Source organism: Prionailurus viverrinus, chromosome B1, assembly GCF_022837055.1.
Source record: "Prionailurus viverrinus isolate Anna chromosome B1, UM_Priviv_1.0, whole genome shotgun sequence".
NCBI classification, from domain to species: Eukaryota; Metazoa; Chordata; class Mammalia; order Carnivora; family Felidae; genus Prionailurus; species Prionailurus viverrinus.
This window is the reverse complement of record NC_062564.1, coordinates 105,699,000-105,723,731: the sequence shown is the minus strand read 5'-3', so window position 1 is coordinate 105,723,731 and position 24,732 is coordinate 105,699,000. Positions and strand designations below refer to the sequence as shown.

General features: G+C 35.3%; 1 protein-coding gene across 4 annotated transcripts in view; it reads right to left on the bottom strand.

Moving 5' to 3' along the window:
* Positions 1–24,732, bottom strand: part of PRSS12 (serine protease 12) — a 74,194-nt gene that overhangs the window by 23,692 nt on the left and 25,770 nt on the right. For all 4 annotated transcript variants that reach the window (XM_047855594.1, XM_047855592.1, XM_047855591.1 and 1 more), the window contains 4 exons: positions 18,577–18,755; positions 16,471–16,612; positions 13,526–13,722; positions 6,441–6,582 (listed from right to left, as the gene is read on the bottom strand). In XM_047855594.1, coding sequence (XP_047711550.1) covers positions 6,441–6,582; positions 13,526–13,722; positions 16,471–16,612; positions 18,577–18,755 — 660 coding nt within the window. The remainder of the gene's footprint in view (positions 1–6,440; positions 6,583–13,525; positions 13,723–16,470; positions 16,613–18,576; positions 18,756–24,732) is intronic.

Below are 24,732 nucleotides of genomic sequence, written 5' to 3'. Positions count from 1 at the left end.
AAAGATTTCCATCTTTTTTCCCACTCTGCATCAATTTATATAACTTGGGAATTACCTGAATTGAAGATCAGTCAAAACTCCTCAGCAAAAAAATCAGAGTCATTGCTTCTGTGATCATTAATCTATTTAGGTTTTCTATCAATTTTCATAATTATATTTTTGTTGAAAATGTGGTTTCCTACATAATTGATCATTTCATCTAGATTTCCAAGTTTATTAGCTAAAAGTAGTTCACAGTATTCTATAATTTTTTTAACCAGATATGTGTATCTGCTCGTATTCCTTTTCTTTTCTCTAATGTATATTTGTATTTTTGTATACTTGTATTTTCTCTCTTTTTTCTGAGTTGGAATCGCCAAATATTGCTTATTTTGTTAATCTTTTTTTTAAAAAAACAGAAATAATTGTTGACAATATGGTTGTATAATGTTAAGCCTTTTGAAATTCAAATAGATACCATTCAAAGAAATAAAAAATTAATAGCATTCTGAAATTAAAATCCCAGGTGATTTCCATCAGTGTGGGAAGTGAGGATGAGTGAAGGTAGAAAGTAAATAATAGCATGCTAAGGGAAACTTACAGATAATTTCTGAAATTCGTAAGAAAATATGCCAGCATGTTTGCTAAAAATTTAAACAGAACTTCCAGTAAAACAATAAGAATGCTGAGTGTCCCACCACTAAAGAAAGGAAAGAATGAAAGTAGAAAATTGGGTTGCTTGCATATAAAAAAACAGAAGAGTACACAAAGAACAGACAAAAAATCATCATAAATACCATAGGAGTAGATGATAGGTAGAGATAAAACGTATAGAAAATAAAATTAGACCCATTAAATAAAATGAGGGATGATTTCTTAGAAATTTATCAACTTACAGACTAAAAGAATGCACCATTGTAGATACATTAGAAATAGAAGTTAGGGAACATTTTAACTAATAAAAGTGCATGATTAAATAAAGAGATTCTCAGCAATGTAGTGGAATTTAAAAAAACTTTCTGTGGCCTTTTTTTTTTTATCAACTAAGGACTGTGTCATCTATAGAAAAAAGGGAAGGGACTTCCCACTAGGCTACAGCCAGGCAGTAATTCACAGCAGACAATTTCAATACATTAGACAGTCTTTAAACTGGGATGTAAGTGCTCCTGGGAGTAGAAGATGACTTTCTAAGGATGCATGGCTTTATGGGAATCAGTATTTAGATCCTCAAATGACATGTGTATTTTCGCCTAAAACTGGTTTGGCTGAAATGAAAATCAACTTCTCTTCAAAATTTTCCTCTCCTACTACACAAAAAAAAAGACATATTTTTCACTCATCCCAAATCCTACCACAATGCATTACTCCAAGATTTAAAAGCCTCTGAAGTGGTCAAAAGAACAATTCAAAATATATGATAGCAATGAAGTCTCCTTTAACCAAGCACCATAAACCCAACTCATCAAAGTTAGAAATGGGACCTTTCTTCAGTTTTTATTTCCTATATTTAATACTTACTTACCAAATTTTTGTTTGTGTTGTCTTTAATCGGTTGTATACTAGAAATCATAAACTCTAAAGAGGAACTTTTTAGAAGGATTTAATTTCTCTCTCTTGCTCTCTCCATGTACATATACACATGCACATACACACAGGCACACACACATTTGCATAAGTATGTATATATGTATATACTCATATACACGTGTTTTTTAAAGCATTGCAACTTTAGGATACTGTGGAGAAGGAAAATTTTAAATACAATTTCAAGAGAAGGAACTATGTAAAATTTCTCAAGGTCAAAGAAGAGCTTGTTCATGTATTTTTTTTTTAATTTTTTTTAAAAGTTTATTTTTGAGAGAGAGAGAGACAGAGTGCAAGCACAGCAGGGGCAGAGAGAGGGAGACACAGAATCCCAAGCAGGCTCCAGGCTCTGAGGTGTCAGCACAGAGCCCGACACAGGGCTCAAACTCACAAACCACAAGATCATGACCTGAGCCGAAGTCGGACGCTCAACCGACTGAGCCACCTAGGTGCCCCTCACGTATTGTTTAAATAGATGACAGACAGTATCAAGTCACTATTATACTGATATTCCATTGGATTATAATTAAGAGTGATATAACTGTTCTATATTTAAATATCATACACAAATATGCCAGAAACTAAATTATATCCTTTGCAGCTATTTAATTATAAGGTAAAAACTAGATATACTTAATTTTAGGTCTCTACTAATTCTCTAGGGACACACAATTTTGCAAATTCTTTTGAGGGGTACTAAAACAAATATGCAGTACAAGAACAATGTCATCTTGAGAACATATGCTAATGGATTCACACAAAGTTCAAATAGAATGTAATTTCCATCATAGCTATTTAGTCTATCTTGACGAGTGTAACTGATATCAACACATTCTCTCTGAGCCCTCTAGAAATAATATGCTCATATGCTAGACTTTGTCAGACATTATGTAACATGTAATACATAATTAAATAATGCCTTTTACTTTCTGTTCACTCTATCTACATTAGTTACCATTCATGTTTCCTGGTTTTGTTACTTCATTTTGTTTCTCTCATTGTGGAAATACTGTCAAATGCTATTTGGATTCTCAGTATTTCCAAGGAGTATTTCCTCAGTATTTCCAAAGCCTCACATATAATATAGTTGGCTGGGGTACAGATCTCTGAAACTTCTATTTCTAACACCCAAGCCTTTTGACAGCTTAAAAGTCTTCTGGATTGATTTCTACAAAGGCATGCCTTATTAAAGAATTTTTAACAATTCCAAGTAGACCTAGGGGAAAAAATATTCTCTAGTCACATACTTGTTTACAATTATATATATGTTCTTACATGAAATCCATTTCCCCTGAGTGGAAAATTATAAGAACATTCAAGTGTATTTAGATTGATCAAATAGCCACATGATTCTCATGTAAATATTATTTGATGGTAAATTATACCCTGTGCACTAGAAGATGATTATCCAATTTGTTATAACACTTAATTACTGATTTACTTATTAGGAGACTTTATTTTAAAGAAACAATTACACAGTAGGCTCTTTTTTCAATGCTTTTCTTGATAATTCTTACAGAAACATTATTGAAAATTGCTACAAACTTTGTTCACTTAACCTATATTATTTCTTACCGAAATTCACCATTTAAGTTAAATGCAAAATAGGGGCACCTGGTGGCTCAGTCAGTTAAGTGTACAACTCTTGATTTTGGCTCAGGTCATGATTCACAGTTGTGAGATCCAGCCCCGCGTCGGGCTCTGCACTGACTATGCATAGCCTGCTTTGGAGTCTCTCTCTCTCCCTCTTTCTCTACCCTCTTTGACTCTCTCTTTCTCTCAAAATAAATAAACTTTAAGTTAAATGTAAAATGGACTAACCGGTAAGTTAAAAGCAATAAAAAATGTAGAAAGAAATTAAAGTGAAAATGTATTGATGGATATGCTTATGAACTTTTCCTCTTATTGATTAGATACACAATTCAAGGATCAATTTGATCTTTCCCTTCCTATTTCCAAAGATAACACTAGGTTTCCTGGATTATTCTGATAAAAAATAAAAGTTAGCCAAGTAACCAGTCTCAAACAGCAATATACAGTAAAACCTTGGATTGCAAGTAACTTGTTCTGTGAGTGTTCCACGAGATGAACAACATTTCTAATATATTTTAACTTGAGAAATGAGCGATGTCCTGCAACACGAGTAGTACGTGATGCTAAATGTCACATGATCATGACTGAGTCAGTGGTTCTCTCTCACTGGAGGATTGTGGGTGATCATCTCCCATGCTCCCATGCTTGGTCTCAGGATGCGGTGTTTGGCAGAAATCAGTGATTTTTTAGAACATTGGAAGGTGCCCATAACAGGACTAGTGTATTTTTTGTCACTTCAAAGTACCTATGGACAGTCCTTTACTTTTCCATACAAGAGTAAGCTTAGGAATGCTTTGCTTCATTCAAGGTCATTGGGTAGGTTCCAACTTGGTAAAGTTGCACAAAGAGAAGAAGATTCCATCGAGCCTATAGGTAGCAGTTAGTGACAGTGAAAGTAGTTCTACACAATAATCCTCCTCTTGTCTCCCTCACACCAGCCACAAAGGTTTCCAAAGGTAAGTGTAGGTTAGTTTATTTTTCTTTATATTTTGTAGTTTCTTTATTATTTTGTATTATATTACAGTACTGTAATCATTTTTATATGAATATTTTTGGGTTGTGGAACGAATCATCTGAGTTTCCATTATTTCTTATGGGGAAATTCTCTCTGACATACAAGTGCTTTGGATTATAAGCATGTTTCCTGAATGAATTATGCTCATAAACCAAGGTTTTGCTGTACTTTAATGGCTGATTTTGGATAAATTCACTGTGAATGCAATGTAAGAAAAATAATATATTTTTTTCAAATAAAGGAAGGAGTGTTAGAAAAGTAGTTAGCAAAGGAAATAAATCGTTGACAGAGTTCACCGAGGCATCTAACATAAACTCTTCCTATCTTACTTCTATCCTTCATAATTTGAAAGCTGAAAATCTGTGTCATATACCTATTTTAATACTGAAAATCTAGATCCCAAATAATGGACCCATTTACCATAAGACAATTGGAATTACAACTAGGTCCAAAACTGAGCAGGAAACTGAAGTTGTTTCTGGGTAACCAAAAACAACTTTGAATTAAAAATTTAGAAAAAACATTTGAATTTTTATTAAATTAGAAATACTTTTAAAAATAAAAATGTATTGGGGCGCCTGGGTGGCTCAGCCAGTTGGGCGTCTGACTCTTGGTTTCGGCTCAGGTCATGATCTCACAGTTTCGTGGGTTTAAGCCCCTCATCAGGCTCTAAGCTGGCAGTGTGGAGCCTGCTTGGGATTCGCTGTCTCCCTCTCTCTGTCCCTCCCCCACTTGCACTATCTCTGTCTCTCTCAAAATAAATAAATAAATGTAAAAAAAAATTTTTTAAAGAAAAATTTATTCTGCATAGAATAACCAGTTAAATTCATCAATATTTAAGATATGCATAGATATATAATTAAAGATTTTTTAAAAATCCAAACCAATATTAGTAATCTATTATGAGTTCATCAATTCATTTCAATTTCAATATTCATTTCAATTTTATCTCCTCTATACTGTAACACGCTACATATATTTGTAGCTGCCAAATCAATACTCACGGTGCTTTCAGTCATCTGCAGACATGCACAAAGCCTCAAAAAATGTGCATTGCCCAGCTGAGGCGTCAGAAGAAGATAATCTGCTTGTTTATTTCAGCTCTCAAACTGAAACAAGTGTCCTTTTCCCAGTCTATTTAGTGCCATGTTTATTGCACTATTACTCATGCTTCAGTGAAACCTATCCAACACCTGTATTTTCTCCATAAGGCACATCACAATCATAGCCTTCTTCCACTTAGTAATGCTAGGTAGCACTAGATAGCACTGTGCTCAGGGGGATTTTAAACAGTGAAATGATTAACAAAAAAAGCATAAAAATGCAAAATAAATTTTTAAAAAAGTACTAACAGACCACAAAATTCTTAATTATTTCCAAGATTGAGAGCTAAAATGAGAAGGCAGAGCACTGCCTTGTTCAACCTTAACTCTAGAAGCAATGGCTCAGCATTAGCTAATGCAGTGTTTTACTGTGATTTTAGAGAGTGGAACTACTGTGAATAAGGAGAACTAAGTACAATTTCATAACCCCGGAGTCTCTTAAAAGGCTAGAGTATTGAAACCTAAATCATAGAGAAAGGGTTAACACCTCTGCCTGACACAAGCAGTATTATGAATATTAGATTATTTGCTATTATATAAAAGCTACATTTTTTTTAAGTAAGCTCTAAGCCCAGGGCACCTGGGTGGCTCGGTTGAGTGTCCAACTCTTGATTTCAGCTCAAGTCATGATCCCCTGGTCATGGGATTGAGTCCCATGTCAGGCTCTGCACTGAGTGTTGAGCCTGCATAAGTCTCCTTCTCTCTCTCTCTCTCTCTCTCTCTCTCTCTCTCTGTCTCTCTCTCTCTCTGCCTCTGCCTCTCTGCCCCTCTCCCCTGCTCAAACACCCTCTTTCTAAAATAAAATAAAAAATAAAATATAAAATATGTATTTCTAAAAAATAAAACAATTAAGTTCTAGGCCCAACGTGAGGCTTGAACTCAGGACCTTAAGATCAGGAGTTGCATGCTCTATGGACTGAGCCTGCCAGGTACTCCAAAAGCTACATTTCTTATATAACAGTGTATATGGCTTATAGGAGAATAGAAAAATTTAAATACACTCTAATTAGTATCTCTTCACAATTCTGAATCAAGTCAGCATGCTGCCAGTATTTTCAATTGATTCATAGAAATTAATTTTAGGTAAGAAATAACTCATTAGAACAAACCTGAATAGTTAGAAATGTTCATCAAGTAACCATTCCAAATAATTAGGGTTTTCTTACTTGTAGCCAAGCTGGCGACAAATCACAGTTGCGTCCTTATCAGTCCACCCATCATCACAAATTGTTCCCCACTGGCCATTGATGAAAACCTCCACTCGTCCTTCTTTCTTATTTTCTCCATCCATCAGTCTGATAGGAAAACCTAAGTCATGATTCAAAAGTATTAGAAAAGCCAAAACAGCAAACTGATGTCAAAGTATGAAAGACTTTGTAAAACACAAATCATTTTTTTAAATTAACTATAAAATTAGCTGGGTAATACGAAAGAGTGAATGAGAGAGAAGTGTTAATAAAAAACCATATCCACTTTTGCAATATCTTTTGAAGTCTTTGGGTCAGAGTACTCACTTGCTCAACTATGAATTCCCAAGCACTTGGAACAGTGCCTCACATATAGAGGACATGCCACAGCTGTTTGTTGTATGAATGAATAAATGAATGAATGGATAATTAGCATTGTAATTTGTGAATGGTTTTATTACCACTAACTTCTTTTTTTTTTTTAATTGAGTTTCAATTTATAGTGTAGTATTGGTTTAAGGAGTAGAATTTAGTGATTCATCATTTACACATTAACACCCAGTGCTCATCCCAACAAGTGCCCTCCTTAATGCCATCACCCATTTAGCCCATTCCCCTGCGCACCTACCCTCCAGCAACCCTTAGTTTTCTATCATTAAGAGTCTCTTATTATTTCCACTACCTTCTAAATAGTAAAAGATATTTCCTTGGAGTTGTTTTTGTTTCATGTCTGGTCATTTATCCTTGAACACAGCTAAAAATTTATACTCCAAAGCTGAGATTTTTAAGAAGGCATAAACATATATACCCTTGGCATGCATGGGTAACTTGAATGCGTGGGGAGAAAAAAAAAACGAAGGCAGCTAACAAGGACAATTTCCATCTCAGGCTTCTCATTTACTATTGCTTCCAAAAGAAGGGCTTAAATCATACAAATTACTAAGATAACTAAAGTTGAATGTAAATGTTATGTACAGCATGGTGAGTATAGTTAATAATACTGTATTTCATATTTGAAAGTTGCTGAGATTAGATCTTAAAAGTTCTCAACACAAGAAAAATAATTTTTTGTAACAGTGTAAGGTGATGGGTGTTAATTAGACTTGTGTTGATCATTTTACAATGTATACAAGTACTGAACCATTATGCTGTATGCCTGACACTAATATAGTATGTCCATTATGCCTCAAGACTTTAAAAAATGCTGAAGCTAGAAAATAAAAATAATAAAAATTTAAAATAAATAGAAGTTATTCCTTTTTTTTTAAAGTTGAGAAACTGATCTCTAGCAAACTGAGGTTTATCTAAGTTATGTAAATGATTTATAGGATTTCATGTATCTCTATTGACACCATTAAAGATGGTGCTATTTACCAAGAAGCATAAAATACCTAGGGATAAATCTAACCAAAGATGTAAAAGATCTGTATGCTGAAAACTATAGAAAGTTTATGAAGGAAATTGAAGAAGATATAAAGAAATGGAAAAACATTCCATGCTCATGGATTGGAAGAATAAATATTGTCAAAATGTCAATACTACTCAAAGCTATCTACACATTCAATGCAATCCCAATCAAAATTGCACCAGCATTCTTCTCGAAACTAGAACAAGCAATCCTAAAATTCATATGGAACCACAAAAGGCCCCGAATAGCCAAAGGAATTTTGAAGAAGAAGACCAAAGCAGGAGGCATCACCATCCCAGATTTTAGCCTCTACTACAAAGCTGTAATCATCAAGACAGCATGGTATTGGCACAGAAGCAGACACATAGACCAATGGAATAGAATAGAAACCCCAGAACTAGACCCACAAACGTATGGCCAACTCATCTTTGACAAAGCAGGAAAGAACATCCAATGGAAAAAAGACAGTCTCTTTAACAAATGGTGCTGGGAGAACTGGACAGCAATATGCAGAAAATTGAAACTAGACCACTTTCTCACACCATTCACAAAAATAAATTCAAAATGGATAAAGGACCTGAATGTGAGACAGGAAACCATCAAAACCCTAGAGGAGAAAGCAGGAAAAGACCTCTCTGACCTCATCCGTAGCAATTTCTTACTTGACACATCCCCAAAGGCAAGGGAATTAAAGCAAAAATGAATTACTGGGACCTTATGAAGATAAAAAGCTTCTGCACAGCAAAGGAAACAACCAACAAAACTAAAAGGCAACCAACGGAATGGGAAAAGATATTTGCAAATGACATATCGGACAAAGGGCTAGTATCCAAAATCTATAAAGAGCTCACCAAACTCCACACCCGAAAAACAAATAACCCAGTGAAGAAATGGGCAGAAAACATGAATAGACACTTCTTTAAAGAAGACATCCGGATGGCCAACAGGCACATGAAAAGATGTTCAGCGTCGCTCCTTATCAGGGAAATACAAATCAAAACCACACTGAGGTATCACCTCACGCTAGTCAGAGTGGCCAAAATGAACAAATCAGGAGACTATAGATGCTGGAGAGGATGTGGAGAAACGGGAACCCTCTTGCACTGTTGGTGGGAATGCAAATTGGTGCAGCCGCTCTGGAAAACAGTGTGGAGGTTCCTCAAAAAATTAAAAATAGACCTACCCTATGACCCAGCAATAGCACTGCTAAGAATTTACCCAAGGGATAGAGGAGTACTGATGTATTGGGCACTTGTACCCCAATGTTTATAGCAGCACTCTCAACAATAGCCAAATTATGGAAAGAGCCTAAATGTTCATCAACTGATGAATAGATAAAGAAATTGTGGTTTATATACATAATGGAGTAATAAGTGGCAATGAGAAAGAACGAAATATGGCCCTTTGTAGCAACGTGGATGGAACTGGAGAGTGTGATGCTAAGTGAAATAAGCCATACAGAGAAAGACAGATACCATATGTTTTCACTCTTATGTGGATCCTGAGAAACTTAACAGAAACCCATAGGGGAGGGAAAGGAAAAAAAAAAAGAGGTTAGAATGGGAGAGAGCCAAAGCATAAGACTCTTAAAAACTGAGAACAAACTGAGGGATGATGGGGGGTGGGAGGGTGAGGAGGGCGGGTGATGGGTATTGAGGAGGGCACCTTTTGGGATGAGTACTGGGTGTTGTATGGAAACCAATTTGACAATAAATTACATATCTTGAAAAAAAAAAAAAAGATGGTGCTATTTAATTGAAAGTGCCCTCACTGCACCTTGCATACTGTCATGGGTTGAACTGTGAAGTCGTCACGGTGGGCCTAATCCAGTATGACTGATGTCCTTATAAAAAGGACAGATTTGAATAGTGAGATACACAGAGGGAAGACTGTGAGGAGGCACAGGGAAAAAGATGGCCATCTATAAGACAAGGAGAGTAACCTGGAACACAGCTTCCCTCTTAGCCCTGAGAAGCAATCAATCCTGATGACACCTGGATTTTGGACCCCAGAAATGTGAGACAACACATACCTGTTTAAGCCATCCACTGCATGGTACTTTGTTACAGCAGCCCAAGCAAACCAATACACTTTAGATCACCTAGTTACTGAAAGGGTCTCCAGCTTCAGGGCCCCTAAGATTTACTGGTACGGATTTAGGGAATACCATGAAGCATGCGGAACTGATTAGAGCTAAAGAGGCGAAGTAAGCAGCTAAAGAAAAAATATCATTTCTCTTTAAAACAACATACGACATTGCTAGATTGGCCTTTGTTTACTGACAGAAAATACTGTTGGCAAGATGAACATACCCTACTTTGATCCTTCTGATCCATTTTTATTTCTCCATCCTTCTTTGTTTTATCTCCAGAGTTGTTGGCACTTTGGTTTCTGTACCTGTTCATACTCACTTCGTGGGGTGGGCATCATAGCAGAATCAAGATAGCAAAATCAAAATCAAAAAATGTTTATGAAGTGCCTACCCTATGCATGGCTTATGTTGGGGTTTTAGCCATGTCACAAAACACAGTATATTTGAAACATTACATTTCTTATTAACGCATCTGAAAGTTTGGAGTTTTTTCTAAAAGGAATAAGGTAGAAAAGTGATCCTCAAAGAAAAAAATCCAAAAAGGTGAAGTTCTTTTCTTAAAGTTCTTAATTTTTAAATTTTGGGATGTTTGGTCCAAAATTAAGTAAACATATGTACATGGAATTAGATTTCCACATTCCATTCTAGTCATTTTATGGGCAGTTTTTCATATACCATAAAAATAAAAATGAGAAAGTGTTTTTAAAGCCTCAGTTGCATGCTTTGTATAAATAATGCATGCAGTATATCTGAACCTAACTTTAGCCCTTCATTTTACAAAATCATTGGATTTTCAATGCTTGAAGGGCAAACTGGATGACAAAAGCCATTGTATCAACACCACCTTACTGTTTATTTTCATTATGGTAGCAATAATATACATGTTTTATTTCTAAAACCTTAAATATAAAATGCTCAGGAAAACTAAATAGTCCTCTGGGCATCTAAGTATCTTTAATATATAATTTAATTATATATTTCAAACTTGGACCTCCAAAAGTTTTAATTTTCCTGTAACATTGATATAATACATTGTTTTTAGAAAATAATATTTTTAGTAGAAGACAAAATTTAGCTTATGCTAAAAGTCAAATTTTTATATTGTAAAATTAGGTAAGAGACCAGCTCACTGTGGATAAAATCTCTCTAGGATATAATACTCTGAAATACAGAATTGGTGCAATATTGGGGCACCTGGTTAGCTCAGTCAGAAGAGTATGAGATTCTTGATTTTGGGATCATGAGTTCGAGCCCCACATTGTGTGTAGGGATTACTTAAGTAAATAAAACTTAAAAAAATGATCAGTGCAATATTAAAATGAGAAATCCATATATTTACCATTCTGCATATTTCCCCCAATTCCCATAAGTATTAACTACATTCTTATTAGAATTACTTTTATTGAATTAGAATATTACTTTTCAGCATTCCACCTACATGTCTACTGGACAAGTATTAATTTTGAGAACACTTTCATTCACATTCAGAGTTAAGGTACACAAGTTATCCTTTAAATACTTGAAAACAGTAATAGTCCAACAGCTCATTATTACAGTGTCAAAGGAGTAAAAAAATCTCAATTGCTTTTAAAAATGCTGCTTTGTATATCACTATTCCATGATTTCCTTCTCTAAGCTTCTGTTTTAAATATGTAGTCCTTTTTGATAAGTGGGAAAATAATAATCTCTTTGGATGGATAAATGGTAATATGATTCTCTTCTAAAAGTATATTTGGCTCAGACATAATGCTCTTCAGACAAATGAATAGTTAATAAATGTATTACTGAAATTAGGACTCAAGACATTTACAATAATGATCACATATTTTATTAATAATTATCATCCTCAGCTTTTTAAATTTTTAAAAAATATGTCTAGAATCCTAGAATTAAAGATTTTCAGGGTAACTGAAGAGATTAGTTGCCTAACCATATGCATGTATTTAACCACACGGTCCTTCAGATAACTCAGATTATCATATTTTGTATAATATTTATAGTAGTTCATCGCCTGGAATACTGATGAATAACGTGCCTGAATACATCACTCCATGATCGAAACACCTACTATCTAGGGCTAAGGGTATACATTTCTAGCAAACGTTTTTGTTTTTTTTTTAATTAAAAAAAATTTTATGTTTATTTTTGTGAGAGAGCACACAAGCAGGGGAGGGTCAGAGAGAGAGGGAGACAGAGAATCCAGAGCATGCTCCGCTGTGCTTTCCACTGTCAGCACAAAGCCTGAACCCACAAATCCTGATATCATGACCTGAGCTGAAGTTGGACATTCAACCGACTGAGCCACCCAGGCACCCCTTAGCAAATAGGTTCTATCTCCCCAACCACATACAATCTTTCATCACATAATCCTGGGAGGATTACAATCCCCCAGAAGAAGAATGGATTAAGAGAAGAGGACAAATGAAAAGCAAAGTTGGAAGTATGGCTTCTAAGGGATAGAGTAAAATATTGTATTTCTACTTGATATAATGCTAGATTAGTGCAGTGAGTTCTCACAGTTTAGAGTACAAGGAGGAATCAACTATGTACTTTGACAAACTTAAATATACAATACAGTTAATACTGTGAGATTCAACAAGTTATGTTATTTTATAATGTGAAGATTTAAGCTTCACAGTCTCAAAACAGAAGGATACAAAAGGGGTTGATTCAACTCTGAGGTGAAAAGTAAAGACCACTTGGGATTATTTTAACATCTATTCACCAAAAAATATGTGTTTGGATATATAATAGAGCCATGGTAGTGTCTTGACAAGTCTTTTTAATATCTCCCTGTGTCTTATCCATTCATATTTATTCTGCCATCCTCAAAAGATGTTAAGATGTTAAGAATAGTCAGATGTTAATTAAATCTGTCAAGGACATGTACGTGCTCTCTGCTCACAAAAGGATCTTTATCCATAAATATATCCAGACTATTAGATGAGCTACTTACCTTTTATCCAATCAGAAGTCTAGAGAAATTTGGAACTGGGGAACAGTATAAGACACTGATGGGTTTCTAGAGTAACAGGGTACCTTAAAAAGATGGATTGACTATTTTCTCCAGTGAATCCACTTAGGAACCCACTGAGAAATTTGAAAGATCTAGGTTAGGACACAGCAATGAATGGCTGGTGACCAATGACTGACAAGGCCTTGGACCTAAAGAAGAAATAAATCATAGGAGAGAGAGCTATTGTTTTGTTCCGATTTTTTAAAATCCTGTCCCCAATTTTTCCTTAGAATTCAAGATGAATGAGAATCAGAATAGGGGACCGATGAATAGGGCAACAGACATTATAGCTTCTTCACTCAATATTTCAGATCCATGTGACTATAAAGATTTTTAGTGAGAAATGTAAGCTTCTAGGTAAAGAACAGTAACTTTAGGAGCAAAAATTTTATAACATTGGTGGAGAGACTCAAAAGTTGATTTAGAGCATTTTTAGAAAACTGACTTAAAAAAGCCAAAGCTGAGAAATGTTTCACATGCCGGACCAGTGGATAGAGGTGCATGGGCTATTGAATTATGGATACTCAAAAGCTGTGGCCAATCCTCACCCAGTGATAGTCTGTGTCCATTGCCCCCAGGGTAGCAGGTGATACCAACATCTTCCCGATGGCTGCAGTCATGCTTTCCCCACTGCCTCCGGGAACACTGAGTGAAACTTGTTTCCTTTCCGGAGCAGCTGACATCATCCAACCATATGGGCCCTGTGCTTTCTTCAAAGTGGTTTGCAGAGGCTTGTTTGCCATATCTGTGGCAATAAAATAAACGTTGTGCATGGAACTGCTGTCTCTTGTGTCAAGTAACCACAAAACATAAAAACAAACAACCTAATTAAGCATCACGACTCTGGAGGATATTTGCTCTTTCTCCTATCTTAAGGACACAGTTCTTAGAGCAGTGTTCACTCCAGCACACATTTTGATCACATGAAAATTTTTGATTGATTCAACAGGTACCTAATGGATAATTAACTCATGAAAGAGAATGCAAAACAAGATAGAACTCCAATTTCTGACAATGGAAATAATATCATGAACCATAAAACCAGAACAGTTGTCTTGTTTCAGCTCTGAAGAGCCACCTCATTTCATCACCTTCTCTAGACCTCTTTGGTATCATCCCTTCCAAAATAAAACTGTGTATATTAGTTCAGTGATTCCTCAAACACTACACCCACTCCATCATGAGGCTTGCTTGGATTTCGGCCATAAAAATCGAATAATAGCAATGTTCTTAGTTTTTCATAAGGTTACATAAATCTGATTTTTAAATTTTTTAGAAATTATCTTTGTGTTCCAATTGACCTTAATTATAACAATGCACTACAAAAAATTATAATAAATATATACATTATAGAACTAGGTAAAATCTGCAAGAAAAAAAAAATTGGTAACTAAGTCATTCATCCTTCACCAATTTTACTTTCTTTGTTCTGTAAAATCCAAATCTCCAGAAATCACTGAGCTAAAAACTATTTAAGGTGCCTTTCAGGCCTAAGAGTCTATGTAATTAAACTCTTACTCTTAAAATTTTATGTCAATCACTTCCCTCACTGAATGCTTTCATTATTTCTGTACAAAGAATATAAAGAGATCTTTCTGGCATGAATTTTCCCAGTTATTTTCCTTTGCACATATTTGATACATTTATCTAAGAAGATGAACATTTTAATAGATTAAAACAGTGCAGCTTTTAATTAATTATTCTAAGATTTCCCCTACTTTGCTGACTAATCAAATCTGAGCTAGAAAAAAAATTATCCTAAATCTCATATTGCTACCACTTTCAACTTATACCATTTATCCAAATAATGCATCATTCTGATTGCTGTCTGTCCATATCAACTATAGAACAGATGACAAGACGTCATTTTACTTTGGCCTTTTATTTGTGCAAAGAAACTTAGAGTTCACCCATTCCTCATCCCAAAATGGTATTCTGCTTTAGAAATTCTCCTGTAAACCAAAAGTACATGTGGTACATGCCTATTTTACCTTCCAACACAATCTTATAGAACTGTTAACAAATATTAGTGAGAATATTTTTTGAACCATTAAATTCTGATTCTCTGTATATACAAGAAAAATTGAATATATTTGCAAAACAAAATTAATAAAATAGAAACACTAAGTCTCATTCTGTTGTTTTTATTAATAAGGAAAAATATGAAGATAGTGACTAATAATATTTATGAATCTTTCTAAATCTGTGAAAATAGAATGCAGTTCTCAGGTCTAACATTCACTTAAAGATGAAATAGTATTTATTAAATAATTCTTATTAATTAAGCATTAATATTTATTTGGTTTGTACATCATACCCCTCAACCCAATAATTATAACTGCACTGTCCATGAAAATTCAAAATATTGGGCGATAATATGTATTTATATCTTCATGATACCATTAGTTATAACAGGAAAAATTAAATTGACCTAAATATTAAGTAAATTATGACATGAATATTCAATGGACATTATGTTATCATTAAAAATTATGACTGTAGTACTATAAAGGTAAGAAATATGGATAGAAAATGCATGTACTTACTATTAAAGTTGTTATAAAATTATACACACAAATTATAATAATAATGGTTTAAGAATGGAAAAATTAGGTGTAGTTTTTAATTTTTATTTTCTAAAATCCAATATTTTACATTACTTTGACAAATTTAAAAAATATGTTTAAACACGATCATACCTAGCTTGGATGAAAGTATATTTTTAAGGTTTAATGAGTATATGCAATTAGCTCTGTCTCAAGCATGAAATAATTTTGCCAATTTTTCCAAGCCTGAGAATTAATTCAAGCATGACCCAGAAATATGAAAAACAAGAAAGAATGGGCATTCATAGGCTTCATTCAAATATTAGCTAAAAGGCATCATTTGCAGACCAACTGAAATCTCTACTCTGGAATGCATTATGTGTGTGACATGAAATATATTGCCTAGAGTGTGATACTAGCTTTTAAGAGAGTAAGGTCAAGGGTGAGTTCTAAAGGTCATCTCATGACAAGAAGGCTGTTTTTCTCAAATAAAAGTGATAATTATCATCACATTTAAGCAAGGGATTGACACTGGGCTTGCCTGCAATTTTAGACACAATGATGTCAGAACTAAGAACATCTAATAGCAGTGATGCGTCAGAAGAAAGTCGAGCATTCAAAGCATACAGTCTTACTTGAATGGACACAAAGAAAACCTAAAAGTCACCGATGGCTCCAATCAATTACTCAAGAAGAGGGGTGGTGACAGGAAAGGTAATGAGATAAAAACAAGACATGGTTATTTGTCATCACAGAAAATGTTTTTTTTTTAATTTTTATTTTTTATAGTTACTCCATATATAGATAGGTGAATAGGCAGGTAGGTAGGTAGACAGATGATAGAGAACATGCACTGTTAGTATGATAGAAATTATAAGTAAGGATTGTAAAATGAGAATTTAAAAAATGTAACTTGCATTGAGCTGCATCATATCAATGGACCTTACTTAAATCCCAGTTGTCGGCAAACCACATATGTATTCAGCTCAGTCCAACCATCATCGCAGACAGTCCCCCACCGTCCCCTGTAATACACCTCCAGGCGACCCTCATGGCTGCCTTTACCACCTCCAAGTCTGATGACCCCATCTGTGGTAAGAAGGAGACACAGAGACTGAGCAAACCACTTATCAAAAAAGGAACATTTTAATTTCACTAAAATTATCACCTCTCTCTCTAGGCCTTTTGTTTAACTTATTTCAAGACTGCTCAGTGATCTGTCATTGGACTGTTTCTGAAGTATGACATAACATATATTTGTCCTAACAAAATATTCTTTTCTCCTTATTTGCACTTCTAATTTCTGATCAGAAAAATATACTCTGATATAATTCCAAACTCGTTATTTAGATTTCTCCAGATTAAATAATATTTGGGAAATTTCCTATAGCTTCAATCTCCAGAAGTATGAGAAAATTAGTCATTTAAACTTAAAAAATAAGAAAACATCGAAACTTGGAAATGGTTCAAAATTTTAACTGCAAATGAAAAAAGTACTGAAATACGAAGACAGAAAAAGCTATTCTGGTTAAAGTGTGATCTATCGTGTCAATGCATTTATTATTCCTTAGGCATTCATAAATTATAAAAACTGGGGTACACGTCTCACTTGTGTTCTTTTATTGATAATACAGATCTGAATTTGAAGCTTATGAGTTCAATGAATAATTAATTCCCAGAAAACCCTGTTAAGAGCTGCGTAGCAGATATATAATACATTTATCCCCCCAAAAGTAGATTTAAAAGCCATTTCCATGCAAGATAATCCAAACATCCCCAAATGAAACATATAAATAATCCTGGGTAAAGGTGATACTTTTCATTAATCTCTGGGATCTGTAAAGTAAATGGTCTCTTAGCAACACACTTATTAATGTAATACTTTACAGTCTGCAAAACACTGCTACACATTTTACCTCATTTGACCATCACAGTAACACTACAAAATTACACTCATTTGAAAGAGGAGGAAATGGAGACCCAAAGAGATGATGTGCTCTGGCTTAAAATCTGGTATAAATTTTATATTTCTATTGTATATACACATGTTATTCTGCTAATAAAAACAACAGCATGTATAGAAATATATAAATAAAAAGGTATAACTTCAGCATTTCATGGGTCCTCCAAAGTTTTTATTTTCATTTTTTTTTTTTACAAATTTTTTTTTCAACGTTTTTATTTATTTTTGGGACAGAGAGAGACAGAGCATGAACGGGGGAGGGGCAGAGAGAGAGGGAGACACAGAATCGGAAACAGGCTCCAGGCTCTGAGCCATCAGCCCAGAGCCTGATGCGGGGCTCGAACTCACGGACCGTAAGATCGTGACCTGGCTGAAGTCGGACGCTTAACCGACTGCGCCACCCAGGCGCCCCTTTATTTTCATTTTTTAAAGAAAGATTACAAACCCCACTTATTTTCTTCAAGTTCTTTTTACCATAGAAACAATGGATTTGTGATGACCCAACTTCTTGTCTGTCCCTTTCCCCCTTCTTCCCACAAAACATGTAAGTACATATGCAAATGCACTTATTTGTACTCAGACATGCCCTTCTTATAACACATCCTAACCAGCATGCTGCGATTTGGAACAGTTGGAGAGGTGAGCACCGGCAAGTTAAGTTGGTTCCTTTACTAGTGTGCTTTACCCGACAATCCCATCAATATGGTTTCACCAGTTAGGAATGTATTCTGAGACAAGGCAGGTCAATAGATAAAGGAACTAAATATATACCTAGTATATGAAATTTATCATTGCACACTGATTTTGATTATTGGATTTGATTATTTCATTATATATTGCAACAAAATTGTATTTTTAGGACTGTATAGCTTTAGGGTGACAAATTCAGAAATATTTATGGATAAGAACATACCATTTTAATACACAGCTTGTGTTCATTTGGGTTTTTGTTTTTGTTTTTGTTTTTTAGTTTTATTTGTAGGATTTATTTGCATGCTCATTTATATTATCTTAAATTGAAGAGAAAAAAAGGTAAGCCCAGATGGTGGTGCGGGCAAGAGATGGTAGATTAATGGGGTGAAATTCTTACCTGTCAGAGGGGTACAGGACACTCCAGCATCTTCTTTATGGTCACAGTTATGCTCTCCCCAGGAACTCTTTGGACATTGTTCAATAGAAAGCTCATTCCCAGTACAGCGTACCTCATCCAACATTATTGGACCAGAGCCTTCCCCAAAATATGCCTGGTTCCATGCTTTGGCAATGCCACTGAACAAACATAAGAATTCTGGATTAGACATTAAAAGTTAGTTTGACATAATTTCTTTTACCCCAGTAAAGGCATATTTATGATTAATCCATACTTCCCCTTACCAATTCACTCTCATAGGTCATATATGACTAGCTGTATTTCTTTCCTTCTTGTTCATTTGTTACTCTTTATATTTTTTGCCATCACGAATGTTTTAAATTTTTTTTTAAATGTTTGTTTATTTTTGAGAAAGAAAGGGAGACAAAACACGAGCAGGGGAAGGGCAGAGAGACAGGGAGACACAGAATCCTGAAGCAGGCTTCAGGCTCTGAGCTGTCAGCACAGAGCCCAACATGGGCTGACCTGAGCCGAAGTTGGACGCTTAACCAACTGAGCCACCCAGGCGTCCCGGCCTCACAAATGTTTTAGACTGCTAGTTATCTCCCAATATTTACTCTCCTTTTCTTCACTAGAAATGGAACCACAGATTTTTAGGAGGGCAATGGCTATCCTGAGTGAAGACCACATTTCCCAGCCTCTTCTCCTTCCAGATGACTGTTTGTTTTAAAATACACAGAGCATAACATTTACCACTTTATAACCATTTTTAAATTTTTTTAAATGTTTTTTTTATTTATTTTTGAGACAGAGAAAGACAGAGCATGAACGGGGAGGGGCAGAGAGAGAGGGAGACACAGAATCGGAAGCAGGCTCCAGGCTCTGAGCCATAAGCCCAGAGCCCGACACGGGGCTCGAACTCACGGACCACGAGATCGTGACCTGAGCTGAAGGACGCTCAACCGACTGAGCCACCCAGGCGCCCCAACCATTTTTAAGTGTACTAAGCACATTCTCATTCTTGTGCAACTATTACCACTACCACCACTCATCTCCAGAACTCTTTAATCATCCCAAACTCAAACTCTGTACCCATCTTAGATGACTAAGTTTTGACCAATCATATTTAAGTAGAAGTGTTGTCCTATATCACTTCCAGGAAGTATCTTTGTTCCACTCTCTCCTTTCTGCTGACTGCAAGGCAGAGGTGATGGCTAGAGCTTGAGAAGCTATATTGGTCCATGAGGTGCTATGTTAAGAATGACAGAACTACAAGCAAGAAAGAGCCTGGGCCCTGATGATTGTGGAACCACCATACGAGCCTTGAGCTGGCTATCTCTGTTCTCTTGAGAGAGAAATAAACTCTTATCTTGCTTAAGCCACTGTTATTTTCAGTTCTCTGTTACTCACAACCAAACATATTTCTAACTAAAACATCTCTTCACTCAAATTTATTTGTACTAAATTTACTTCTGCCACAATTCAAAGTGATACCACATTCTAGAACGTCAGATTTCACTCAAAATGATCATGATTGACTATCAAAATGATTAATAACTTCAGAAATTGCAATTTCAACACCTTTTAGCCTTTTAATTTTTAGAGTAGAGCATTTATATTCGTGGTTATTCCCCATTATTTTAGTTGCCTTTTTCTCACAGCATTATAACTACCTTGAGAATTTAAACCAAAATATATTGAAGGGAAAAAAAAGTTTGCTAAATGTATATAATACCCCAGCAATGGCAAAGTTTTAGATAATCAACTTCATGGTTAAAGAAGAGCTTATTTGACTAATCTAGATACCATGGAAGTTTCTTTTAAGAGAACGTGTCTAAAACAAACCCAAGGGGTGGCTAGGTGGCTCAGTTGGTTAAGTATCCAATTCTTGGTTTCTGCTCAGGTCGTGATCTCATGATTCGTGAGATCAAGCCCCGCACTAGGCTCCACTCTGACAGTGCAGAGCCTGCTTGGGATTCTCTCTCTTTCCTCTCTCTGCCCCCTGCCCTGCTCATGCTCTCTCTCTCTCTCTCTCTCTTTCAAAATAAATAAATAAATAAACTTAAAATTAATTAATTAATTAATTAAACAATAAGGAAAACCCCCAAACATCTGAAAGTTAAACCCTTTAATACCCTTTATTAAAGGTATTAATAAAGTTAAGCTTTTTAAATACCATTAAAGCAAATACTTGTTCCATTATCACTTGACCCACTTCCTGTTTAATATCCAGAGATTCTGCAAGGGGAAAGATAAAGGAATGTTTATAGGAAGAGGTGTTAAGAAAGCTGGAGGAAAGGAAAAATAGGTAGCTTATGCAGCATATTTTGGTGGAGTTAAAATTTTTAAATTTAGAATCCTGACACTTGAGTCACTACCTGATATTTGTCATACAGTAGCCTCTAAGAAGACTGCCCCAACAAATATTAAATATTAATATCTAGAGCTAATCAGACAAATGTGAAAGGAAAAAAAATAATCCTAACACAAATGAAATTATCAAATGATACAACTTGGTGAGTGAATTTGTTTTGCTAGGGGATACATATGGCAGAACAAAAAGCCATATCTACTCTTCTGGAAAGAAGGAATAAATGCTCAATTAATAGGATTTTTTTAAATGAAGTTTTCAGTTGTTTCAATGTATGTCTATGTGCCCACAGAAGAGTGTAATATGGACACACATATACATGTTCATGTATTACTGACCATGTCAAAAAGCTTATTCTTTCCAAGCTGAATCTTTGAAGAAGAAAAGCAGATGTGGAGACAGGCCTTCAGATTCAAATCTGGGCTCTATTTTTACCAACGTAAGCTGCCCCGGAGAAGTTACAAAAACCTTCCAGGCCTGAAATGCTTCTTTTGAACATAGGGATGATAAATGTTCCCTTGCAGGGTTATAAGAATTAAACTAATGCAAAGTAGGAACTGAATAAATGTTGGTACCTTTCCCAATCTGGCACTTTCAAGAAGCTTCCCCTTCATGGTTGATGAAGAGCATATTTTTCACTGCTAAGCAACTTATCTAAAAACCATTTGGCATTTGGTTTAAACAAACAGCATAGTTTTTGTTCTCCCTGCTCCCCAAAGGTAGAGTCAGGGCAGGGTTGAATCAATGAAAATCTTAACATTTTTTTTAGTTTTAAGGTTGCAACATGTTTTAATTAATTAATTAATTTGTTTTGAAATCATTAAAAAAAATTACTTATGGAAGTAATCTGTAGCCTGTAAGATATTGGACAAGTCTATGTTGTTTTTTTTTAAGGACCGTAAGATGATGGCCCAAAAGATCATTAAGCTATGACTTACATCACTCAACTTGGGATTCTTGTGGCAGAGACACAGATAATCGGAGGCCAAAAATTTCAAGCCTTTTAGTGCACGTAAGGCATTTTACCAAAACAATTGTAGTAACCAAAAAAAAATTTTTTTCTAAAGATAGCATTTATGCTCCCAGAAAAATATATTCTATACCCAAATGATCTTGTAATAGTAGTCTCTAAGGCTGTGAATAAATTAAAATGTTTTAAGTTGCCCATAGTAGAGTAGATACCGCCTTCCAAAAGAAAAGATTTTCATATAACATTCATACGGAATTGAACATGGGAACAGTGTAATACCCACTGAAAATAACTCTAAAGTCATGTACTGATGGTGAGTTAGTCCAGAATTTGGAAGCCTGAATAACTGAAATGTATTATTTTAAATATGTTAATATATTTACTAAGTTTGGTTCAAAGAAGGGAGGTGCTTAGAGATGCATTCCTGAGACCTGCGGCACCTTTTTTAACAGGGACAGTCCAGGATGAAAGCAAAGAATCTGATCCCTTGCTGTGGCTCCTGAGCAGAGATCAGCAAACTCCCACCCAAGGGGTAAATTCAGCACACCACCTGTTTTTATATGGCCAGGAGTGAAAAGTGGTTTTTACACTTTATAAATGGTTGAGGTAAAATCAAATCAAGAATATAGTTTTTGACATGGGAAGGCCATATGAAATTCAAATTGGACTGTCCAGAAATAAGGTTTTTTGGAACAAAGCCACACTCATTCCCAACTTACTATCTATGGCCGCCTTTGTACTACAAAGGCACAGTTGAGTAGTTGCGAAGTCTAAAGTACTTACTATCTGGCCCTTCACAGGAAAAGTTTGTTGACCCTTGCTCTAAAGGAAAGAGATTAATGAAAGCAAATATGAAAGCTGATGTAGAGAACACTGAAAGTTGGAGAACACAGGCAGAGGAGACAGGATGACTGATGAAGGTCATGGGGAAGCCAGATAGGAAAGCTTTGGAGAAAGGCAGATTAACAGCCTCCTTGGATCATTGCCCTGGGATAAATGCCAGGAAAGAAAAAGATCTACCGAAGAAAATTTCAATGGGTACAATTCACTGAGCCAGGATTAGGTGCTATAAGGAATATGGAAGAATATAAAATATGGAAGAATATAAAATTTGATCCCAACTCAGAAGCAAAACATAAATTTCAGAGGGTTTAAAGAGGTAAATATTGAAAGAAAGAAAGAAAGAAAGAAAGAAAGAAAGAAAGAAAGAAAGAAGAGGAAGGAAGGAAGGAAGGAAGGAAGGAAGGAAGGAAGGAGGCACCTGGGTGGTTCAGTCATTTAAGTGTCTGATTTGGCTCAGGTCATGATCTCATGGTTCATGGGTTAGAGACCCATATCGGGCTTTCTGCTGTCAGCACAGAGCCCACTTCAGATCCTCTGTCCCCCTCTCTCTCTGCCCCTCCCCAACTCATTCTCTCTCTCTCTCTCTCTCTCTCTCTCTCTATCTCTCTCTCTCTCTCTCAAAAAAAAAAAAGAAACATTAAAAGTAAAGAAAGAAAGAAAGAAAGAAAGAAAGATAGGAGAAAGGAAGGTTAAGAAGTCACTAGAATAAAATAAAGACCATAGTATAAGAATAACATCACCTTGGGACAAAGAGGATTTCCTGAGCAAGATAAGAAACCCAAAAGTCAGAAAAAAAAAAGTGTAATTTAACCACATATAAATTTAAATACTGTATAGCAAAACACACCATAATCATAGTCAAAAGGCAAACCAACAAGCAGGAAGAAATATTTGTAATATATAACAGCAATCAAAGAAAAGAACTCCTAGAAATTAGTAATAATGTTATAATTACATTATAATGAAAGACAAAACAACCAACATAAAGTAGGGGAAGGGAGAAGATCAGGCTATTCACAGAAGAAATATTCATGGCTACTGAACAAATGACAGGTCAAATGGTCAGGTAATGGTCAAATTAAGACAACAGGAATGCATTCTTAGCTAACATATATTTTTAGAGATTTAAAAGATTAGTATCATTTTTTGTACAATATTTAGGCTAAAAGGTTACAGACTAAAGTCTTTTTATTCCCTACCCCCCCCCCCCCAAAACCAACCCTAAATTAATGATTAGCTGGGAGTGATTCAAGATAGGCTGGGCAGAGTAACTGAAATACATTGTGTTTCAAATATGTTAAAGATCATGTGATAGAGGTCCTAGGGAAAAACAAAAGGCCTGATTAATTGCCTCTGAACTGCATCCCTTCCTTAAGGGAGAACACAAGATACAGAGGAATAACCCCCTAGTCATGACTCTGGGGAAAGTCATCTATGATAAAATGCTCTCTTAAAACACTACTTGGGGGGCGCCTGGGTGGCTCGGTAGGTTGAGTGTCCGACTTCAGCTCAGGTCATGATCTCACAGTCCGTGAGTTCAAGCCCTGCGTCGGGCTCTGTGCTGACAGCTCAGAGCCCGGAGCCTGTTTCAGATACTGTGTCTCCCTCTTTCTATGCCCCTCCCCTGTTCATGCTCTCTCTCTGTCTCAAAATAAATAAACGTTAAAAAAAAAACACTACCTGGGTGTTTTATGATCTTCCTTATATATTTACATATTTTCCATTATTTATAAATATTACTTTAATGATCACAAAATGTTTAATTGAAATAAACTAGTCAGAAAAAATTGAATAAATCTGATGACAACAACAAAAATGTGAACCAGGAAACTATAATGCAACACAGACTAGGTTTTTCTGGCTCATTTTCGAGTTTATTAAAATTAAGAAGATAATTTTACATATACACATATTCCTTCAGAGCCCATAGTATTTCCTGGTGTCCTCGACTGTGCTGGCTTTTAGGGAACAT